This window comes from Typopeltis vanoorti, chromosome 21, assembly GCF_054136105.1.
Source record: "Typopeltis vanoorti isolate ZY-2024b chromosome 21, IOZ_Tvanoo_1.0, whole genome shotgun sequence".
Classification (NCBI taxonomy): domain Eukaryota; kingdom Metazoa; phylum Arthropoda; class Arachnida; order Uropygi; family Thelyphonidae; genus Typopeltis; species Typopeltis vanoorti.
Window position 1 is genome coordinate 90,348,146 of NC_143569.1, and position 22,960 is coordinate 90,371,105.

General features: G+C 35.4%; 1 protein-coding gene across 4 annotated transcripts in view; it reads left to right on the forward strand.

The window, feature by feature from the left end:
• Window positions 1-22,960, forward strand: part of LOC150095098 (HEAT repeat-containing protein 5B) — a 665,516-nt gene that overhangs the window by 399,711 nt on the left and 242,845 nt on the right. For all 4 annotated transcript variants that reach the window (XM_090410861.1, XM_090410863.1, XM_090410862.1 and 1 more), the window contains one exon: window positions 14,469-14,793. In XM_090410861.1, the coding sequence (XP_090266987.1) occupies window positions 14,469-14,793 (325 nt within the window). The remainder of the gene's footprint in view (window positions 1-14,468; window positions 14,794-22,960) is intronic.

Here is a 22,960-nt window from a genome sequence, read left to right on the forward strand (position 1 = left end):
TTGATTTTGAATTTTGGTTTCACATATAAATACAACCGAATATAGACCCTAGACAATCTTGTGCCTATTTCCTTTCAGCCGAGAAAAGTTGCCAACAGCGTGTATTGGCTATTTCGTTTGCATTTGCACAAATTCATCATTATTTTTCCAATAATGATGAATTTGATCCAGCAAATCACCCTTGCCCAAAAAATTGGCAGAAGAACGACCGCTTTCTGATTTTTAATTGGTACGTTAAGGGGTTAATGTTGAAAATTAATCAAACTGATACTTCTTAATATGTGAATTAATATATAGAAAGTCACACTGTACGTGATCACATGTCACATATGCTGTAGATTTTACAATTTTTTATTGTAGAATTAATATTGTGAATTCTGTAAAACAACAATGAAGCAATCGTACAAATTATTTATTATGCACTAAGATCCTTTCTTTTCAACATCGTATTTCATGCATAAACAAGATTCAGGGCTTTGTTTTTTTTCCCTGTTGGATTCCCAAAACATAATTATAACTGTCTGGTTTAATTAATTAGGTTTTGCTGAAATGTCCCTTGAAAAAAAAAATCCAACAAGGTTACAAGGTTTAGATATGCAAAAAATAATATATATGAGGGTCTTGAATAATCTTCTTCTGGAATGATGGGTAGATCAATCCATCCCTACCTCCAGTTTTCTGTATTCCACTTTTCCATTCAGCTGTTCTCGTCCATCGCAAAGCACTTATCACAATTTCATCTTGCCATTTCATTAGAGAAGTACCATGTTGCTGGAAATAGCATTACTGAAAAAAAAGAAGATAAACAGATGAGATTCTTCTAAATAGCTGTAAGATGTAAGAAGGCAATAAAGATCACTGAGAGGAAGAAGTAGCTATAATATTTAACACTAACATGGAGATAATCTCCTTCAATTTCAGGGTATTTCAAGCAGAAAGATGTGGACAAACATCAAAATGGGGAAATGATACTTATTTGTGCCACAGAAGATTGTACTAAGAAAGAAGTGAAAGAAGAAATGTTTTGAGAAAGTTTAGAGAAAAGTGCAGAGGTAATAATGATGGTAAGCACCTGCTGGATTTCTTTTTGGGACATGAACTAGTCATTACTAATACGTGGTTCTAACATGAAGATATGTACAAATTCGCATGGAGAGACGATTGTAAGAAATTTCCTATTTATTGTGTTATTATAGATAGTTGTATATTCATGCTAGTTTGGGGTTATACTTAGTCATAAGAAGATGCAAAGAATTTTAAATAGGAAGTGATACCATTGAATTTTGAGCAGAATAAAAATGAATTTCATATCGAAAATAAAAATATGTACATTTAATGTCTTGTCTTATGATGGTCTACTCATACGACTCTTTTCATTTATGACCAATGCCCATTTATAAGACACTGTTTTCTCATACAGTGCTTTTCACTTAAGACCAATGTCCATTTATGAGACACTACATTCACTTACACAGTGCATTTCAGTTATGAACATTGTTCATTTATACAACTCCGTATTCACTCATACGATGGTTTTAGCAACGTGACGCTGCCTTGAATCAACTGATGCACAGTATTTGTGACCTCAGTTTATTTACAACATCATTGTTCACTACTTCTCTGTGTGTTTTGGTATTTTGCTGTGAATTATGCTGAGATTAAAATTATTAAATTTAGTGACAATGTATCAAACAAACACTGAGATAGACAAGGGGCTAAACTTACCTTGCACTACTTTTGTTACATTTGTTAAAAACAAAGTTCTAGGTGAAGTCAGAAGTGCTACACTAGTTGATACTACAGTTATCTGCAAATGTGATGGTCTTATTTCCATAATGGAAAAACTTTTTATGGTGAAAATTGATCAAACTGATTGGCATGTTCCCTTAAGCCCAGCTATTCCGAATAACTTTTTCATTTGCAAAATTTTTTTTGTTTGCATATCTGATGTAACTAAATGTTTTATTTACTTCAGTTATGCATCTGTGTCACTGCTTAAAAATGTTATTACACAGAATTTTATTACATCATTACCTGCATCTAAAGAAGAAAAAAATAGACATTATAATGAAATATAGTATATTTCATTTACTATACAACAGTGGACTAGTACCCAACATGCCATATGAGCATGATATGCCTCTAAAAAAGTTTTAAAAATTATCAAAGTCAAGCAATTTTCAGAGATGAATTCTACACTTGAACAAATATAATTCAAGAAAAAATTAACATGTTTGAAAACACAAAACCATACCTTGGAACTAGCTGGCAGTCTCTGAAAATAACATTGATAGATTCAGCAAGGAAGGCACATGTTTAAGTTGTTTGCAAGGATACATAATTTCAAACTCCATGGAGAAGTTATAGGCTATTCAGGAAAAGAAGGAAATGTATCAGAAGTTCCTAACAACCCAGTATGTACTCTGAGAGAATACACTAAAAAATGTAAGAAAGCAAAGCAATGTATAAATTAGCCTAACAAAACTAGAAAGTAAAAAGATTTTGATAAGAATATAGAATATAAAATCAGAAAATTGGCAAAATGTTCTGGAGACTATTGGAAAAACTTAGAAATGGAGGAAGGAGTATTGTAAAGGGAATCACAGATGACAGGGGTGGCATAAAAATTATTCTAGATGTATGAAGTAATTACTTTGAAAGATTATTAAATGAAAGAAGTGACTGAATGCTGCTAGAATAAATTCAAGAGGAATTTAGTCAGTAGAACAAAGTACTTGAGTAGATGATATTCTACCAGAAATATTGAAATATGAAGGTATCAAAGTGTTACATACTATGTTGCATAATTCAGAAGGTTAAATTTAGGATGACCGGTTAAATTTAGTCAAGTCCTCATAATATCCATCTCTAAAAAGTGAAATAAAACAGAAGGTGAAAATTACAGTTGGATCTCCTTACTGAGTGTTCCAAGTAAAATTTATACAACTATACTTAAGAAGAGGCTAAGAAAAATTGTGAAAGAGAAACTTGGAGAACAAGCTTGGTTCAAGCCTAATAGGAGATGTTGGGAACAGATATTTTCCTTTTAAGTCAAATAGTTGAGAAACAGAAATATAACAAGAATCTGTCTGCTGACTCCATGGAGGGTGTAATAATAATAATAATACAGCATGACCCATTTACAGCATATATTCAACAATACACTGACTGTATTTTTTATTAGTATGCACCTATCTCCATGGAGTCAAAAGACTCATTGTGAGAGATCCACACTAACCATTATTCACGTAATACCTGCCAAACCTTTCCTTAAACTTATTCACTGTCGGCATTCTTACAACTACCTCTGGCAATTCATTCCACTCGTTCACCACTCTACGAGCAAATCATCTAGTCCCTACGCTTATTAACCACACTTACACAACTTCCGGGGTGATCCCTTGTTCTCTCCCTACTCATCATCTATTTGAAAAATTTCTTTTATGTCAATCTTATAGAATCCCTTCGGTAACTTAAGTTTCCATCATGTCCTCTCCTCTGCCTGTCAACTGATCCCTGCAACACACATCTTCAATCTATCTTCATAGGGAGCATCCCACTGACCTATCACCAGCTTTGTCTCTCATCTTTGGATCTTCTCTACCCCTTTCTGATTCCCCAAATGACTAAATATGTACACAGTGTGGTCAAGATATGGACAAATCATAGCCTTATAGAGAGGGATAATAATCTTCCTATTTTATTGTTAGCGTGTTTTTCAACATCTAAATAATAATCCTTTGAGCAGTTTTGCTAACTTTTGTTGTTCAGTTGTTCTCTGAACTTCAACATAATACTAGTACAATCAATATGATACAAAGTATATGTACTCTTCATGTGAAGTATATGTATGTGGAATGTGAAGTATATGTAATATTATGAATATTTGTAATATTTTCATCCCGAAGTACATTACCTTACATTCTGTAATATTAGATTGATAACCATTGTTCTTTGGTTATCAATTCAGAGGCTTAAGTGCTGTGAGGATATCAACTAAAGTCCTATCTAGGTGGAGCACCCTCTAAGGGCGGTTGTAGATGGCCTGGAATTTAAGGTGGGACCTCTGATGATAAGTGTTTCCCAAATCTTAGAAAGCTTAATGCAACCGTATTTATTAAGATTTGGTTGATTTCTGAGAGCTGCTGATGGAAAAAGAGAGACTATTCTTAGAATCAGCAGCAGCTCTCAGCCATATTTATTAACCAAATCTTAATAAATATGGTTGCATTAAGCTTCCTAAGATTTGGAAAACACTTATCATCAGAGGGCCCACCTCTGATGATAAGTGTTTCTTGGGGGGGGGACCTTCCCTCAATGAGTCTTGATAGACTTTGTGTTTCTTAGGAAGGACCTCCCACGATGAGTCTTTTGACTCCATGGAGGCCTGAATAATAATAATAATAATAATAATCATGTTCAAATGTCAATGCATGACCCTGTATGGAAGTTTTGAGAGATTGGCACATGCAAACAACAGGTGTTCAGGCCTTTATATCATATTATTTAGATATTTTAGATCATACTTTATTATCATACTTTAGATCATATTATTAAAAAAGAATGGAAATGTTAATTTATTTTTTATTAATTTTTTTATTTATTTATTATTTATTAATCTCATGTTAATTTATTTTTGCAGTACTGATGACAACAGAGAATGATAACAAAATAACTAATATTTATTAACTTATTTGCTGATATTTTGCTGGTATTATATCTATCATCTTCAGAGCACAAAAACAGTTTGTAAGAATGTAAAATCACCCATGATATGTAATATGTAAATTATCATGGTAGATTTTACTTGTTTTCTAAGTAAATTGCACTTAAAGAAACAGTGGTTTTGCCTGTAATCTTCTATTTCTAATAAATTACCATGCATCTTTGTTAAAATAATGTGGTGCATGATGTCATTATGTAACGATGTTCAATCATATTCATATATGGCAATTTCAAAAGATATGCAAAGTATGACATCATGTTCAAATTTTGCCAATGCATGACCATATATGGAAGTTTTGAGAGATTAGCACATGCAAACAACAGGTGTTCAGGCCTTTATAAGGTGAAACACTAAGAAAAACTTTGTCTTAGGGTTCTCAGTAATCTCTTACCTGGGTCCACCACCATGTGAGGTTCGCTGTCGGTAATTGAAAGAGAAGCATTTTAGTTCTTAGGGTTCTCGATCTTCTCTTACCTGGGTCTGCTGTCAGTAATCAAAAGAGAACCGTCATAGTTCTTAAGTTGCTCAATCTTCTACTACCTAGATCCACTGCCATGAGAAGTATTGTGTCAATCATCTGGATATTTCACTAGGAAGGAGTTGCACATTGCCACCATGTTAAGGCTCCTAAAGAGCATAGAATAATTGACGACTCAGAGAAAAAAGAAATTTGGTGAGAGAGATCAAGAATGAGCCAGCAAGAAGAAAGAAAGAAAGAAAGACAAAAAGGAGCACTTTCGTGTGAACAAAAGATTCATGAAAAAGGCAGTGCTGAACAAGAATTGTAAGTACTTATATATGTGATATTTCCAAGAAAGAATATACATCAAGTGTGTCTGCTTATGGATACAATAAGATTGTGTACGTTAACAATTGAAATAAGCTCACTCATGGTGTTTTAATCTCAACTGTGTATAATTAATTATTGTAAGAGCAAGAAGAGTACTGTACCATATAATGTAAATTAATATTGATTTAAGCTTACTCAAGGTATGCATTATTTTCAGTTTCCAATTCCAGATGATTTCGCTCATAGTATCCATATGTAAAAAAGGGAAATAAAACTGAATGTAAGAATTACAGAGGTATTTCCCTATTGAATGTTCCTGGTAAGATGTATGCTAGTATACTTGAGAAATGGTTGAGAAAGATTGTGGGGAAGCTTGGTGAAGAACAAGCTGGATTCAGGCCAAATAGTGACTGTCATAATCAGATTTTCACTTTACGACAAATAGTTGAGAAATCATTGTAATATATATTAATCTGTATTTAATTTTGTAGATCTGGAAAAGGCATATGACAAGATGCCAAGAGAAAAGCTATTCAAAATGCTATGGTTATATGGTGTTAATGGGGCATTATATCAAGCAATACTTTGTCTTTATTTGAGTTGTAAATCAGCAGTTAGAATTGAAAGAAGTACAGGAAGATGGTGTGATGTTAAATCTGGTGTCAGACAAAGACGAATGTTATCTCCTCTGTTATTCCTTATCTATATGGATCACATTAAGAAGAAAAGTGGTAGTAAACCTCATATCAGAATTGGAGATGTTAATCTCAGCTCTTTATACTTTTAAATAAATGATGTTATACTTTTAAATAAATCCAGTATAAGTCTGCAAGATTCTCTGACTAAACTCAATAACTGTTGTAATAAATTTGGTATGAAAATCAGCAATAACAAGATAAAGATAATGAAAATAGGCAGAAGTATTAAAAATACCAACTGCATCGTGAATGGAGAACCTATAGAACAGTAAAACATTTCAGTAGGCACAATTTTTAGTGAAGATAGTAAATTACATATGGAAATAGACAACAGAATCAACAAAGTTGGTATTGTAGGAAGTTAATTGAATAAAATTATATGGAATAAGAGAGAAATTAGTCAAAACATTAAATTAGCTGTATACAAGACAGTGTTCAAACCAATTTTAACTTATGGATCTGTGGAGCTGGATTAGAAATAAAACACTTAACCAAAGACTAGAGACCACAGGTATGAGAGTCCTGAGAAAGATTAGGGGCATGAACAGATGGCATCGTTGGCAATATCATATTAAAAACAAGGATATTAAAAAAGAACTTAACATTGTTAGCATCCAAGAATGTGTTAGTAGATCTAATCTCATTTGGTATGATCACATAAACAGAATGGGAAAGGAAAGATTAACAAAACAAGTGATCTCTGCCAGGTTGGCAGGAAAAAGACCCAGATGTAGGTTTGTGACCGAGATGTAGATGAATTGATACAGTAAAAAGTGCCTTAGAAGATAGAAATATAAGATCTGATACTGTTGGAATCTTGATAGGTAACAGATTGATTTGGAGGAAAATTGTAAATAGGAAGTTAGTGATGATGTAAGAGAGAGATGGAATAAGACAGAAATTAGCAAAACACTAAACCAGCTACCATATTTACTTGAATGTTGCTTTCATTTTTTTCCCAAAAATTAAAGCCAATAAAATCGATATATATACGGGGATTTTGCAAAACTAAAGTTTTTGGGAAGAAACTGAAAATGGATATGACTTTAATAGAAATATTTCGGTTTTGTGACCACATGTTTATTAGGAAACTGTTTTTAAAAAACTAAACAATTAATAATAATTAAGGGGATACAAATTCCTTGTTGTTCAACTGCCAGTAAGTAAAACTCTAAGATCGAGAACTATGAATCTATGAGTTTCATATATACCGAAAACTATCGGCGAATCCAAGTATAAATGACCACTTGGCAGTACAACACCAAGGCAACTTGAAGCAAAGGTGGAGCAAGCTCCCTCACTATCCTTGATATTACATCCTTGAGTATTACAGCGCCTAGGGGATGTAATACTGTAATTACATTATGAGGAGAGGTCACTACCCAGACTGGTTTCAACCTTTTTGTGGTCTCATCAGTGAGTAGGTAGACCTGGAAGATAACAAGGTTTAAGTGAAAAGAACTTACATACCTTTACTATATGAATGCCATAAAGGTGTGTTTGTATATTATAACAACAAGGTATTTATATCCCCTTAATTATTATTAAGGATGCCAGAAAAATAGCCGTTTGGCTTTCAATTTATGTTATAAACTAAACAATTACTAAAAATAACCCGACAAGTTTTATTAGTCATAAGACTAACATCTTCAGGGGTAAAGAGAACTAATAGTTTAAAGCACGAACTATGAGAAATTATGACAAACAAGTTCATTTGTTGGTATTATGAACATCAAAAAAGTTTGTTAAAAAAAACGAATAACAGATCTATACAACCTTTCATACGTGTTAGTTGGAGACAATGCTATTTGTTGTTGTGTTCTGTGGTTCACGCTCACTCTGTCCGAGGTCTGAAGCGGATAAATTTTTAATAAACAATGACCAAACATGATTTAAAATCAAACCTTGGTTTTTGTTGCATCGTGTTGGAATTTGAATCATATTTGCTGCCTCTTTGAATTTTCTTGTGAAACAGTTCTTATCAATATAGGACATGTTTGTTCTATCCCAGAGTACATCATGACCGGTAGAAACTGTGTGATATGCTAAGCCAGATTTATGTTCTCTCTTCTTTTGTATGTCCTTTTGATGTTCTCTCATGCGGATTTCCCCCAAGCTCCCTGTCTGGCCCACATAGCAGATGCCACAGGAACAATGACTATTATAAACCCCTGGTTTTTTTTATTAGGTGATGTGGGAGTTTTGGAGGATGAAGAGATCTTGATATTTTTTCTAGTGGCAGGAAAGTCACTTCATGTTGTACTCTTGTAGAGTAATTTCGCTAATTTATCTCTTACATTCTTGATATAAGGAAGGGTGACTGCGTTCTTGAAGTTTTGTTTAAGTTTTTATAGGTGCTTTATTGAGAATTTTCTTAATTATCTTAGTTGTGTAACCATTCAGGTATAGGATCTGTGTTAAAAATTGTATTTCTTCTTTCTGCTTTTCTTCTGTACTGGGGATGTTGTATGCTTTATTCCTTAAGGTTTTTATTAGGCCTATTTTTTGCTTGGAGTGGTGGTGTGAGGTAGCATTTAGAAATCTTCCAGTGTTTGTTGGTTTTCTATAGATGGAGAATGATAACCTGTTTTTTCTTTCATTTATTTCTATAAGGATGTGTAGGAAAGGAAGTTTTTTATGTTCTTCTATTTCCAGTGTGAATTTTATGTTTGGATGTAAATTATTAAGATTGTCTTTAAATGCAGTTAGTTCTAGTGCTGTTCCTGGCCAAATGATGAATTGTCCACATAGCAGATCCATATTTTTTAGTTTTATGTGCCAGTTTTGTAAAGCATTGTTTTCAAAATTTTCCATGTAGAGGTTTACTAGAGCTGGTGAGAGGGGTGAACTCATTGCTAGTCCTGTGTTCCCATAGTTTGTCTTGGTAAAGGAAGAACGTGTTTTGCAATGTTTGTAGAGCTGTACAATGTCTGGTGGAAAGAGATTCTCCGGGATGTTTACTGTTTCATTTCTTGGAATCTTTGTGAAAAGGCTGACAACATCTAAACTCGCTAATATGTCTGAAGGATCTATGTGTATATCTTTTACTTTCTCTTTGAAGTCTGTGCTGTTCTTAATGAACGATGTTGTTTTTCCTTTATGTGGTAAAATCAAGTTTGTAAGGTGTTTTGCAGATTTTTGGTTGGAGAGTCCCTTCTGCCCACTATCGGTCTTAGTGGTATATCATTTTTATGAATTTTAGGAACTTCATATATTCTAGGCACTTGTGGTTCTCATAGAAAGGCTTAACCTTTGGTTAAACATGCTTATTAAATAATTTAAGGAATTTACTACATACACATGATATAAATTAAATTAAACTTTAATCTATATTTCCAATATTTCGGCAACGTCACGTTGCCATCTTCGCAGGAACTTAAAATAAAGACACGTGCATGCAGGCACTACACACAGCAAATGAGGAGGAAGCTATTGTTTCTCCTAAAAGTCCTGATGGTGCCTCCTAGCAGGCTATGTAAGTATTCTTGTTCGTTGGGCTGAAGGTCTTCTGATGTAAGTCTCCCAAATTTGGGGCAGTCTCATGCAACCAAATTTGTTGAGGTTTGAACTTTCTTAGGGCTGAGGCTGATTCCATGAATAGCCTTTCAAATTTGAATTTACTACGGTGTATTAACATGGCTTTCTTCTACCGTATTCTGTGGCATATATCCAGAGCATGGTCTGCAAGACCAGAGTGGCTGTACTGGTTGCATGAGACTGCCAATAATTTGGGAGACTTACATCAGAAGACCTTCAGCCCAACGGCCAAAAATACCTACATAGCCCACTAGGGGGCACCATCAGGACTTTTATGAGAAACAATAGCTTCCTGCTTCGTCCTCATTTACTGTGTGTAGTGCCTGCGTGCACGTGTCTTTATTTTAAGTTCCTGTGAAGATGGCAACATGACGTTGCTGAAATATTGGAAATATAGATTAAAGTTTAATTTAATTTATATCCTGTGTACATTGTAAATTCCTATGCAATGCAACAAAAACTAAAGTTTGATTTTAAATCAAGTTTGGTCATCGTTTATTAAAATTTACCCACTTCAGACCTTGGACAGAGCGAGCGTGAACCACAGAACGTGACAACAAATAGCATTGTCTCCAACTAACATGCATTAACGGTCGTATAGATCTGTTATTTGTTGTTTTTTTTCACAAACTTTTTTGATCCCGGATCGAAATCCTAGAGTTTCATGCCGAAAAAACTATTGGCGAGCCCAAGTGTAAGTATTCACTTGGGTAGTACATATCGAGTTTCATACCCGGCTCTAGAATAATTCGGGATTTACCATCTCCCTTAAACTTTTTTGATGTTCATAATACCAACAAATGAACTTGTTTTTCATAATTTCTTATAGTTTGTGCTTTAAACTGTTAGTTCTCTTTAACCCTGAAGATGTTAGTTTTACGACTAATGAAACTTGTTGGGTTATTTTTAGTAATTGTTTAGTTTTTTAAAAACAGTTCCCTAATAAACATGTGGTCACAAAACCAGAATATTTCTATTGAACTTCTTAACCACAGAAATCTATGATGAATATGGATATGATTACAAAGAATCTCCTATTCGCTATCACTACTTCCAGCTTCAAGAGCAGCTTCCTTGTGTGCATCGTCAAAGTCATCTACCCAAATAATGTCTTATTTCCCATTATTTCAAGCAAAAATTACTAGTAATTTACAAGACTTGAGATATGTAATGAACAGTCCTTCACAATTAACTAATAAGAAATGAAAGCAGAGCATGAAACAGACAGCATTGGTAGTCCAATTGAGATAGAGCAGCCTGCTATGAAGACGCGCATGTGATTGGTGCAGTATTAACAAAAGATTGCATGACCCAACGACAAAGGTAAGCTGACAATTGTTGAGTTGAAATGTTAGTTCTCTGCAACCAAATTCCTTAATATCTGAAACTGCAATAACAACATTCACCACATATTTCTTAGTTTTAACACGTTCATGCGGGGTTGGTGTTTTGTTCATTTATCGTTCTGACAGAACTTCTCATTACCGTTTGTGTACCGCTTCCGCATTGTGTGGGCAGGCTGAACTCACACCAACTTTTAACCTTTGGTTGAATTTTATATTGCTGCTTGTTTATGTGCTGCTTCCATGTTGAGCTGGTGGGCAGACTAACACACACACACACACACACACTATATGGCATGTTAGTTCAATTCAGCGGTAGAAGTTTATTTGAAGTTAGCCTTTGTGATCTGTCTTAATGACATCAAAAATTTTAGATGCAATCAAACAAACACTTATTTCATGTAATTGAAAAATGGGACAATAGTTTTTAGTTAGATACTGTGTTTGCTGGCGCAACATATTTGCTTGAGTCTATACAGCATACTTTCTGTGGTAGTGGACATGTGATTCGTTAGTTAGTGCCATTTTATCCCAGTTGTCTCTAATTGCACTATTTGTTGAGAAATATATTACACAGACTGCAAATGTCTCTCTATACCTTATTCAGTAATACAATGAAACTACTTGTTTTTCTTACGTCTGCAGTATAGTGGCTATTGGGGAGAGCATTTACTGTGGGGAGCAAGTTACTATCACCCCGACATGAACATGTTTAAACTTCTTTTTTGTGCGTGAGGTGTATGCAAAACTTTTTAATTTATTTTTTCGTAAAGTAAAATCAGGGGTGCAAGTTATATTCGAGTAAATACGGTATGTATGAGAGTGCTGAAACTAATTTTAACTTATGGATCTGAGAGTTTTGTTTGAAATAAAATATTTGATCGAAGACTAGAGAACACAGATATGAGTTCTAGAAAAATTAGTGGGTGAACAGGTGGTATCAATTATAGAATTATATTAAAAATGAGGATATTGGGAAGGAAGTTGACATCGTTAGCATTCAGGAATGTCTGAACAGAGCTAATCTCAGCTGGCATGGTCACTTAAACAGAATGAGAGAGGAAAGGTAGCTAGAAAGATGTTTGATGCCAAGATGGTAAAAAGATCCAGAGATTGACCATGATCTGGATGGATTGATGTAGGTAGATGTGCCTTAGAAGACTGAAACATAAGATCTGATAACTGACTAATTTAGAGGAAAATAATTGATAGGAAGTTTGTAATGATGTAAACTTATCATGTACTATTATAGTGTTGTGTATAGCAGTTGAACGTTCATATTAGGAATTTGATGATGATTATATAACATTGCTGAATAATCGTCTTTATTCAACCTGGATCAGTCCAGTCTCCAAATTTTCTCCCCTCCACTCTCCTTTCAGCATTTCTCATTCATTCCATTTTGACATTCCTCTTAGTTTCATCTTAGCATCTTACCTCTGTTCTTCCTCTGTGCCATTCCGTTAATAATTTTGTTATCTTCTGAAGTGTCAAATCCATCTCCACTTGCAAGTGCATGATATATTAGATAATGTCCTCTATACCTCTTCTTAATCTCATCAAATCTTATCAAATTTTCTCTCTCTCTGAGAATCACATTATGTATATTCCTTTTCATTCATCTTTTGATAACTGTTGATTTGGGAACATACCTTTAGTTAAATTCCAAAATTATTCCTGAATAATGCAGTGTTGTAGTTATTTCTTTCTCTGTATTAAAGGCAATTCATTGTTGAAGCATCATTAGCATTTGGCTGGGAATAAGAGACTGATTCAAGAGAACAAGAGACTGAGTCCTTTATTCCCAGGCTTCTGGTAAGTTAGTAAATGTAGCCCAAACAGCAAGACTTCTAAATTTGATAACTGAACTGTATTGTGAATGGTTGTCTTTCAGCTTTTTTTTTTAATGTGACTACCACAATCTATAGTATATTTGTACTGAAGGTGGGCTAAGTATCCTCTCCCCATTTTTATTGATTATATATATATTTATTGTCATCATCATCATCATGCATATCAAGGATTTAGGCCTAGCATGGCCTGTTCCGGCCTTAGAAGTCATCGTTGAATCGTTTAAGAGGATGTCCTGGTTTTCTTTTTCCTAATGGCTTGTATTTTAAGGCTTGTTTTGGTAATCTTTCTGTTTTCATTCTTTGAACGTGTTCCATCCACTGATGTTTATATTTTTTAATTTTTTCTATATATATATATTTATTTATATATTTATATATTTTTTTTATATATATATTTATTGTATTTTTACTTATCTTTTGCATAGTCTTGGAACCCTGCTCTAGAGACCAAATGGGGGAACTTTTTCAATCCATTTCAAGTGTCCACCAAGCAGGGCAGCAGTCTCACACCAGGAGATGAAATTCATCTCCCGCCTAAAGAACGATCACAAACATCCATGCCCACAGCATGATTCAAATTCACAGCCTGTTAATTGGACATCAGACACACTAACCAGGTCAGCAACTGACTGCAAACATTAGATAGAACTACTCTCTAATTGAAGGTCTGATCAATTCCATTGATACCTGTCTCAATTTGCAATTCAGCATTGCTGTTGTGGTGGTGTAAGAAATAGTGTATGATTTAGCAAGTGAACATTACTTGATACTATCTGCTTGTAAATGCTTTTGTGAATTTTTCACCCATTATTTGCATTATTGTACATATTGTATTGAGGTAAATTTAATAATGCTACTATGGAATTTAGATATGGAATTTTTTTTAATCTGGACCTCATGTTTTCAGAATGATAAGTTCTCTGCCATAAGCTGCAAAATGACCTTTGTGTCTATACTATGTGAGATCCCCTTACTAACTTGTATGTAATCATCATCATCAATTCCTGACATGTATCCTCAAGGGGTGTATAGGATATGATAGTACCACATGAAAAATTTACATCGTTACTAACTTGTATGTTTCTATCATATATTCTTTCATCCACATAATTCCTTTTTGAATACTTCCATCTCTTCTTGTATACACAATGACATAGGTGAGATGACATTTACTGTCTGCTGGATCTTGATTTGACTATCTCTCCATCTTTACAGGCACCCAAGAACATCTGAGTTATTTATCCAGATGTGGCCTTGAAGGCCTTGTAAAGTGGGAGAATAACTTCTTTTTCCTACAATTTAGTATTCTCTTCAATGTTGCTTTGTTTTATAATATTATAATATTATTTTTCTATAGTAGTGTTTGTTATTGTAATGTGTATCTGCTTCATATTGTTTTATATTGTTGCTTATTTTAGTGTGTGTTAATGACTGTTTAATGCAGATATAATAAAATAGGATTTTGCTGTATTTGTAATTCTAATTTGAATTCATTTTAAAAATGTTTATTTTATTGAACAGATTGCTCTACATAGTTCTCACCTTCTATTAAGGCGTGCAGCTGTAGCATGTTTGCGACAACTAGCACAAAGGGAGGCACGGGAGATCTGTGAACATGCATTATCTTGGGCAAGAGAAGGTGGCTTGAACAGCAAAATTAAAGATGGGAGACCATCTTTGGGTGAAAGTGGATTAGAAGGAGTTTTGTTTGCCATGCTAGACACAGAAACTGACCAAAAGCTTGTAGCAGATACGCATGATACTTTAACTAGCATGTTACAGGCTCTAGCAGAAGATAATCTTTGCCACTGGCTTAGTCTTTGCAAAGATGTTCTTACAGCTGCTGGTAGGTACATGTTTCAGGTAATTATTTTATTAAACAATTATGTTTCTAAACAGTCAAGTATGTGTCATGTTCTGTATCACACTGCTTCCCCAGTAAGCATTAATTTCATATTAAAATCCTGAATTCAATATTAACATGGTCATGTTGGCCATGGCACAAATTGTGTCATTCAGTACTCACCCATGAGGCAGAATGCAATGAATCATATGTTCCTTTTGGAAAAACTGAAGTTATGTGAGAAGAGGGAAAAAAGACTTTGTTTTACACTTGTATAAGTCACCAATAATTAAGAGAATTTCTATAATTGTTGTGTTTTTCATCATCAAATTCCTGTCATGTACCCTCAAGGGGGTGTTCAGGACATGATAGTACTACATGAAAACTTTACATCATTACTAACTTCCTATCTACAATTTTCCCCCAAATCTATCTGTTACTTGTCAGGACTCCAACATTATCAGGTCTTATATTTCATTTGTCTAAGGCACTTTGTACTGTATCAATCCACCTATATCTTGGTCTTTCTCTGGGTCGTTTTCCTGTCAACCTTGCAGAGCACACTTGTTTTGCTAATCTTTCCTCGCCCATTCTGTTTAAGTGACCATACCACCTGAGATTAGCTCTGCTAATGTATTCCTGGATGCTGACAATGTCAAGTTCTTTCCTAATATTCATGTTTTTAATATGATATTGCCATTGATGCCATCTATTCATGCCTCTAATCTTTCTCAGGACTCTCATATCTGTAGTCTTTGGTCAAGTGTTTTACTTCTGACCCAGCTCTCAGATCCATAAGTTAAAACTGGTTTGAACACTGTCTTGTATACAGCTAATTTAGTGTTCTGACTAATTTCTCTCTTATTCCATATGAATTTATTCAATTGACTTCCTACCATACCAGCTTTGTTGATTCTGTTGTTTATTCCCATATTCAATTTACCATCTTCACTAAAAATCGTGCCTAAGTAGGTGAAATGTTTTACTTGTTCCACAGGTTCTCTTTTCACAATGCAGTTGATATTTTGTATTTTTGTGTTTGTATTTTTAAATTTATAAAAGTAGGTATAACATGACAGTTCCATAATATTAGTTTTACATGAAACTTCTACAAAAAAACAAGCAAACATGAAATTGCTGTGTCATACATATTGTCAAATGTGTAAAAACGTCCCTTCTACTTGAAACATAAGAGGCATGTTACAGAATTAAACAAGCTAATCCCTTTCCCCAATGCACAACATGTGGGAAACATATGCTGCTGTGAATGTGTTAAAGCACTCCAGAGTTTATCCCCATACTACAGTCTACTGTATTATTTTTGATGATAACTGATAAAAACAATATTAAATCATTGAAAATAATACAGTTCACTCTCATTATAGCAAACATATAAGGAAATAGTTGTTCTGGATTACTTATGTAGTGAATTTCTTTTGGCATAGCATTGTGACTATGAGACTGCTTTGGTCAGGATTTTTCAGTTGTTATAGTGAGAGAATTCCTTGTAGCAATTCAAGTTATGGGCAAGAAGATATTATTCCTGTGGATCCTGATGTTATGATTGGCACATTAATTGATAGAAAAAAATTTGTACATAGGAGACCAAAGTTTCCTTTCCATATGACTATAGTTATTGAAAAGATCTTTTAATCCTTTCCTTCATGGCATTTATAATACACTGTGATATTCTGACATAGTCGATTTCATTACTAGTTTTTGGGATATATATATATATATATATATATTAGGATTTTATATATATATATATATATAAATTATTTTTAATTTAATCTTTAGATAAATCGATACAAAATCAATATAATTTGAACTACACAAGTGCCAATGTATTCAGATCACAACAACAAATAACTATCTACTCAGCTTTCTTTCAGATACCTATGCTAACAGTTATTTTCCATAGACATAGCTTCTGGGACTTCCTAGAATTTTCTTTCCTTCTTGAATCATTCAGGGAAGAAAAAAAAAAAAAAAAAAAAAATACACACACACACACACACACACACACAGTTGACCCTTGAACAACATGGTTCCACTTATACATGGATTTTTTTTTTCAATAAATATATCAACTATAGATTAACATGTATGCCACAATAAATAACTTTTTTTATTATATAAATATTTTATCTGACATATCATAAGACATCATCTGTATTGAGCCTCTGTTGCTCAGTGTAGACAAAGCCCTTTGGTTGGAAGAACTTGGGTTCGATTCCTATCCTAGATGTGAGGAATCTTTATGTGGTCTTTTTCAACTAAAGGTGAGTTAGCCAGTCTCATATGGAGGTAGAGGGTTTTTCACCCAGAAACTCAGGTTTTTCGTCCCTCAAAACAAGCAAACTTGCCCCGTGAACACACAGATCTACAGTCATAAAATACATACTTAATCCCTCATTAGAAGGGATCAACCCATCCTAAAGGATGAGGGATGAAAGGGTGAAACCACATACAAATATTGGAAATAAATAAATCAGTACAATTATCGAATGACAACAATAGGAATTGAATTCAAAAAACAGTAGCACACATTCCATGCTTAAATTGGAATCCCACTACATATACAGTTGCGACTTCATGGATTAATGCTACTGGGCTTAAATTAAATTAAAATATAACAGCTAAATTATTTAATACAATTGATGATAACAATTTCCCAAACTTTTGGAATAGTAAAACAATCATTCCAATAAAAATTAGGTCTATGATCTGCACTTTCTTTATATAAATGTTCATGTTTACATACATGCCATGTTTATATGCATTTTGTCATTGGATCCTGTGGTTAGTGTTTTTGATTCCATGTTGTGCAAGGCCAGAATTGTGAGGTTTGATAAGATGGATGTGATCTTGATGTTCAGAGATACGTTTATTCGTAGATCTTCCTGTTTGTCCATAGTAAGACAAGTTACACGAACATGGTATTTTGTATACGCAAGGTAAATCATTGGTAAGAGTTTGTCTTTTGGAGAAGATAGCAAGTTGTGAATTTGGTTGATGGGTTTATAGGTAGCAATGAGTTGATATTTTTTCATAATATCATAATTTCATAAATATACAAAATATTTACATAAAAAAGTTATTACTGTGGCATACATGTTATTCTATAGTTATGAATACCCTGCAGGTTTCACTATATTAATAAATAAATATATCGGAAAAGTTTTTGGAGATTTGCGAATTTGAAAAAAATTTGAAAATTTGCAGATGAACCACATATTGGAAAAATTAAGAAAAAGTTAGATATGTGCGACAGCAACTCTTAATCTAAATTCACTCTCCCATACAAAACCATCTCCTAAACTTCCACAGTCACTCACACCTTCCACACTATCAACTATTATTTTCTCATTCGCTCCTATCATACTACTTGTCTTCCTATTCTCCGTTCCTGGAGCAACAAAGTCGGATATCGATATATCTAATGTATTTATTTCCTCCAACTGCCTGCATTTGGCGCACATACGCTCTCCACTCTCTTTAACAAGCCACATATGTAATTTTTGTACTTTTTCCCCTCTTATTTATTAATTGAATAATTATTAAAGATTACGCTACTCGGCAGTAAGGAATGATGGTGGATTCAGCAGCAGTCGCAAGTGGCGTAACGCCAAGTCCTCCGCCATTTAAAAACTCAATTATTAGCAATATCATAAAGGACTTTGTGGCATGCAGTACTTGCGGCATGTATGCTTCTCGGGAATTACATATGTGGCTTGTTAAAGAGAGTGGAGAGCGTATGTGCGCCAAATGCAGGCAGTTGGAGGAAATAAATACATTAGATATATCGATATCCGACTTTGTTGCTCCAGGAACGGAGAATAGGAAGACAAGTAGTATGATAGGAGCGAATGAGAAAATAATAGTTGATAGTGTGGAAGGTGTGAGTGACTGTGGAAGTTTAGGAGATGGTTTTGTATGGGAGAGCGAATTTAGATTAAGAGTGACTGACCTGCAGAGGGAGATAGATGAGTTGAAAGAGGAGGTGGAATGTCTAGTGAATGAGAGCAGAAGTATGAAAGATAAGATTAGGAGAATGGAAGAGATAAATGCAAGGCAAATCAGAGTAGGAGAGAGAGAGAATTTAAGGAGTATGAGTGAGAGGTATGGGGGTGCTAGAAGAGGAGAGAATGGAAACAGTAGAAGAGAGGGAATGAGAGAGAGGTATGGGAATGCTAGAAGACGAGCGGATGGAAACAGTAGTAGGAGAGACAGAATGAGAGAGGGATATGGAAGTGTTAGAAGTGGAGAAAATAGAAACAGTAGGAGAGAGGGAATGAGAGAGATGTGTGGGAGTGCTAGAAGAGGAGAGAATGGAAACAGTAGAAGAGAGAGGTATGGGAATGAAAGAAGAGGAGAGAATGGAAACAATAGGAGCGAGGGAATGGTAAGAGGTATAATGTATGGTGACTCAATGATCCGTGGTGTTCAAGATAGGATGCGTGAGGAGTGTTTGCCAGGAGGAACAATAGAAAGGGTGGCTATGGCAATTAAGAGAGGTGAAAGGGTGGATGAGATGATTGTGATGGTAGGAACGAATGACTTGAGTGGTAATGTAAGTCGGGCAGCGAGAGATATGAGATTTTTGCTTGAGACTGTACGGAAGAAGACAGAGAGAGGAAAAATAGTGTGCGTGTTGCCTAGGTATGATAATGATTAGCTGAGCAGAAGAGCGGTGATATTGAATGGCATAATAGCGAGAATGTGTGACAAGAGAGGACTGGTATATGTGGATGCTTGGAGTGCATTTGAGGAAAGAGAGGAGTTGTATGCGAGAGACCGTTTACATTTGAATGAGGAAGGGCGTAGGCATCTGGAGAGATTGCTGTTCTGAACGAGTCAGTGTGTCTCAGGGAGGATGATAGCAGGGGTGGCCTCTTGTGGGAATGGATACTTGGGAGAAGGGAGACAATGTCAGGTAACACTGAGCCCAGTGGAGTCTAGAAGGGATAAGGCTGGGTATAGAAACAATGGCATTTATATGCTGTATACTAATGCCAGGAGTATCCGGAATAAGGGAGAGGAATTGGTAGCGCAGATAGCATCAGCCTGGCCAAAAATTATTGCGATCACTGAGACGTGGTTGACAGAAGAGGATATAAAAACAGGAATAGAAGTCGCTGGGTATAGCATTTTTCGTCAGGATAGGAGGGGAAAGCGTGGTGGTGGGGTGCTGCTTATGATAAGTGATGACCTATGTCCTCTAAGAGTGGAGAATTTGGAAGGAAGTGAGACAAATGATTTTGAGAGCGTATGGTGTGAGCTAGAGGTAGGCAAGACAGGATATTTAGTGGGGTGTTGCTACAGACCCAGGAGCACAGAGGATGGGGACCAGGAGATGTTTAGACAGCTAAGTTTGGCAAGTGCAAGAAGAATGATTGTTATGGGAGATTTTAACTTCAGTAGTATAAATTGGAGAGAGGAACATGCATGTAACAATAGGGGAATGGAATTTCTAGAATTCTTGAGGGACAAATGTCTTAGGCAGCATGTAACAGAGGGAACAAGAGGTTCAAAAATTTTAGATTTGGTTATAGCATCAGAAGAGTTGATAATAACTGAGTTGACGTCTCTCCCACCAGTTGGAGAGAGTGACCATATGGTGTTGACATGGAAAATGAATAGACATGCAGGAGTATCAAAGAGATGGGAACTTATGTGGAATTATAAGGCAGGTGATTATAATAGTCTTAGACGTCAACTTCGGGAAGTTTCATGGAGGGAGGAATTGGACAGCTGGGATATCACCAGTGCGTGGGAAATTGTGAAAGAATATTTGTTATCAGCAATGGTAAGTTGTATACCACGAGTGAAGAAGAGGGCGCAATTTGGAGTAAAGTGGATGACAAACAATATTAAACAGGAATTGCATGCGAAAAAGAGGCTATGAAAGAGATATAAGGAGACAGGTGAAGAGATGCATGAGGAATATAAGACACAGGCCAGAAGAGTGACTCGTGTGGTAAGGAAAGCGAAACTGGAATATGAGAGGAGATTGGCCCTAAGATCCAAAGAAAATCCTAGGGAATTTTTTAGCTATGTGGCCAGTAGGAGGAGAAATGACTGTGGAAGAATGATATTGTGGGATAAAAATGGGAATAGAGTGACTGATGCAGAGGACATAGTGGAATTGTTCAATGAACACTTTATTGGAGTATTTCATCCTAGAGGAGTCAGTTTTAATGCTAGAAGGATAGGACTGGTACGAGGTCTGGAGGTACAGGAGGAGAGTGTGTTTCAGATACTGAGTACTCTGGATGTCAGTAAAGCTGTGGGACTGGATGGTATTTCGCCACGAGTTTTGAGAGAATGTGCTAGCGAATTGACAATACCTTTAACGTGGCTTTACAATGAAAGTCTGGCTTTGGCAAAGGTGCCCAGGGAATGGAAGGAAGGTAAGATAGTGCCATTGCATAAGGGTGGTAACAGACTGGAAGTGTCTAATTATAGGCCAGTCTGTGTGTCATCAGTAGTTGTTAAGATCTTGGAGAAAGTAGTGAGGGACCGTGTACAGCATTGGGCAGATGAGGGTAATGTTATCTGTGAGAATCAACATGGATTTGTGAAAGGACGCTCTTGTTTTAGCAATATGCTAGCCTTTTATAATAAAGTTACAAGAGCATTAGATGAGGGAAAGGCATATACTGCAATTTTCTTAGACTTGGCGAAGGCATTTGACAGGGTGCCACATGATAAGCTGATATTTAAGTTGCAGCACATGGGTCTGGATGTCAGATTGGTCAACTGGATTCAGGATTGGCTGTCTGATAGGTATCAGAGAGTTGTGTATGGTGGAGCAGTTTCCAGGAGGCAGAGGGTTACAAGTGGGGTCCCACAGGGCTCAGTACTAGGACCTATATTGTTTAACCTTTATATCAATGACATAGCCAGTGGATTGCAGGGGGATATTCAGTTGTTTGCGGATGATGCGAAGCTGGGAAGGATTATTAGTAATAGCGCAGATGTGGTAGCCCTGCAAGAGGATTTAAATAAGCTAGATAGATGGGCAAATGAATGGGGGTGTCAGTTTAATGCAGCAAAATGTAAGGTCTTGAGGTTTGGGAAACATCGATGGGATGCTGCATACTCTATGGGAGGAGTTATACTGGAGGAAGTAGGGGAGACAAGAGATCTGGGGTTGATGATTGATAGAAACCTGAAGTTTAGGGGACATATTGCAAAGGTGGTGAAGGTAACACAGAGGATTGCTGCTATTATGAGAAGGACACTGACCTGCAGAGATAAGAGGGTTATCATTCCGTTGTATAAGTCTCTGATCAGACCACACTTGGACTATTGTTCTCAGATTTGGTCCCCAGGATTTGAAGGGGATAAATTAACTGTGGAAAGGATAAAAAGACGGATGACAAAGATGGTTTCAGGACTGTACAATGATAGTTATGAGGATCGGCTGAGAGAATGTGGACTGCAGAGTTTGGCGGATAGAAGAAGGAGAGGTGATATGATTGAGACTTTTAAACTGTTGAGAGGTGGTTACAGGGTTGACACTGGGGAGTTCTTTCGCTTGGTTGATCAGCGGGAAGGAGTGATGACAAGAGGCCATCCCTGGAAGTTACGAAAGGAAACTGTGAGCAAGAGGGTAAGGAGTGATTTCTTTGTGTGGAGGGTGGTTGAGCCGTGGAATGCATTGCCTGATGGAGTGGTGGGAGCGAGAACGGTCAGTGACTTTAAAGAGTGGTATGATAAACTTTGTGTTTCTCAGGGGGGGACCTCCCCTCGATGAGTCTTGACAGACTTTATGTCTTAGGAAGGACCTCCCTCGATGAGTCTTTTGACTCCTTGGAGGCCTGAATAATAATAATAATAATAATAATAATAATAATAATAATAATAATGTCTTGAATGAATAAAATATATGTTAGATACTTGTCTGTTTTATCATTTACTACCATGAAATATACAAAATTTATCAAAACTTATGCGCATAATCACTTACAGACTATAGATGGCACCAGTCACAGTTGAGAGAAATGTAAACAAATGTAAAGATGCAATATTAAATCATAACTGCATAAAATTAACTTTTATTAATTAATTAGTTAAATTTAATTAGCATAAAATCAATTTTATAACGATTCATTCGTTAGTATATAGGCTAGGTACATAAAGCAATCATATTACTGCTTCA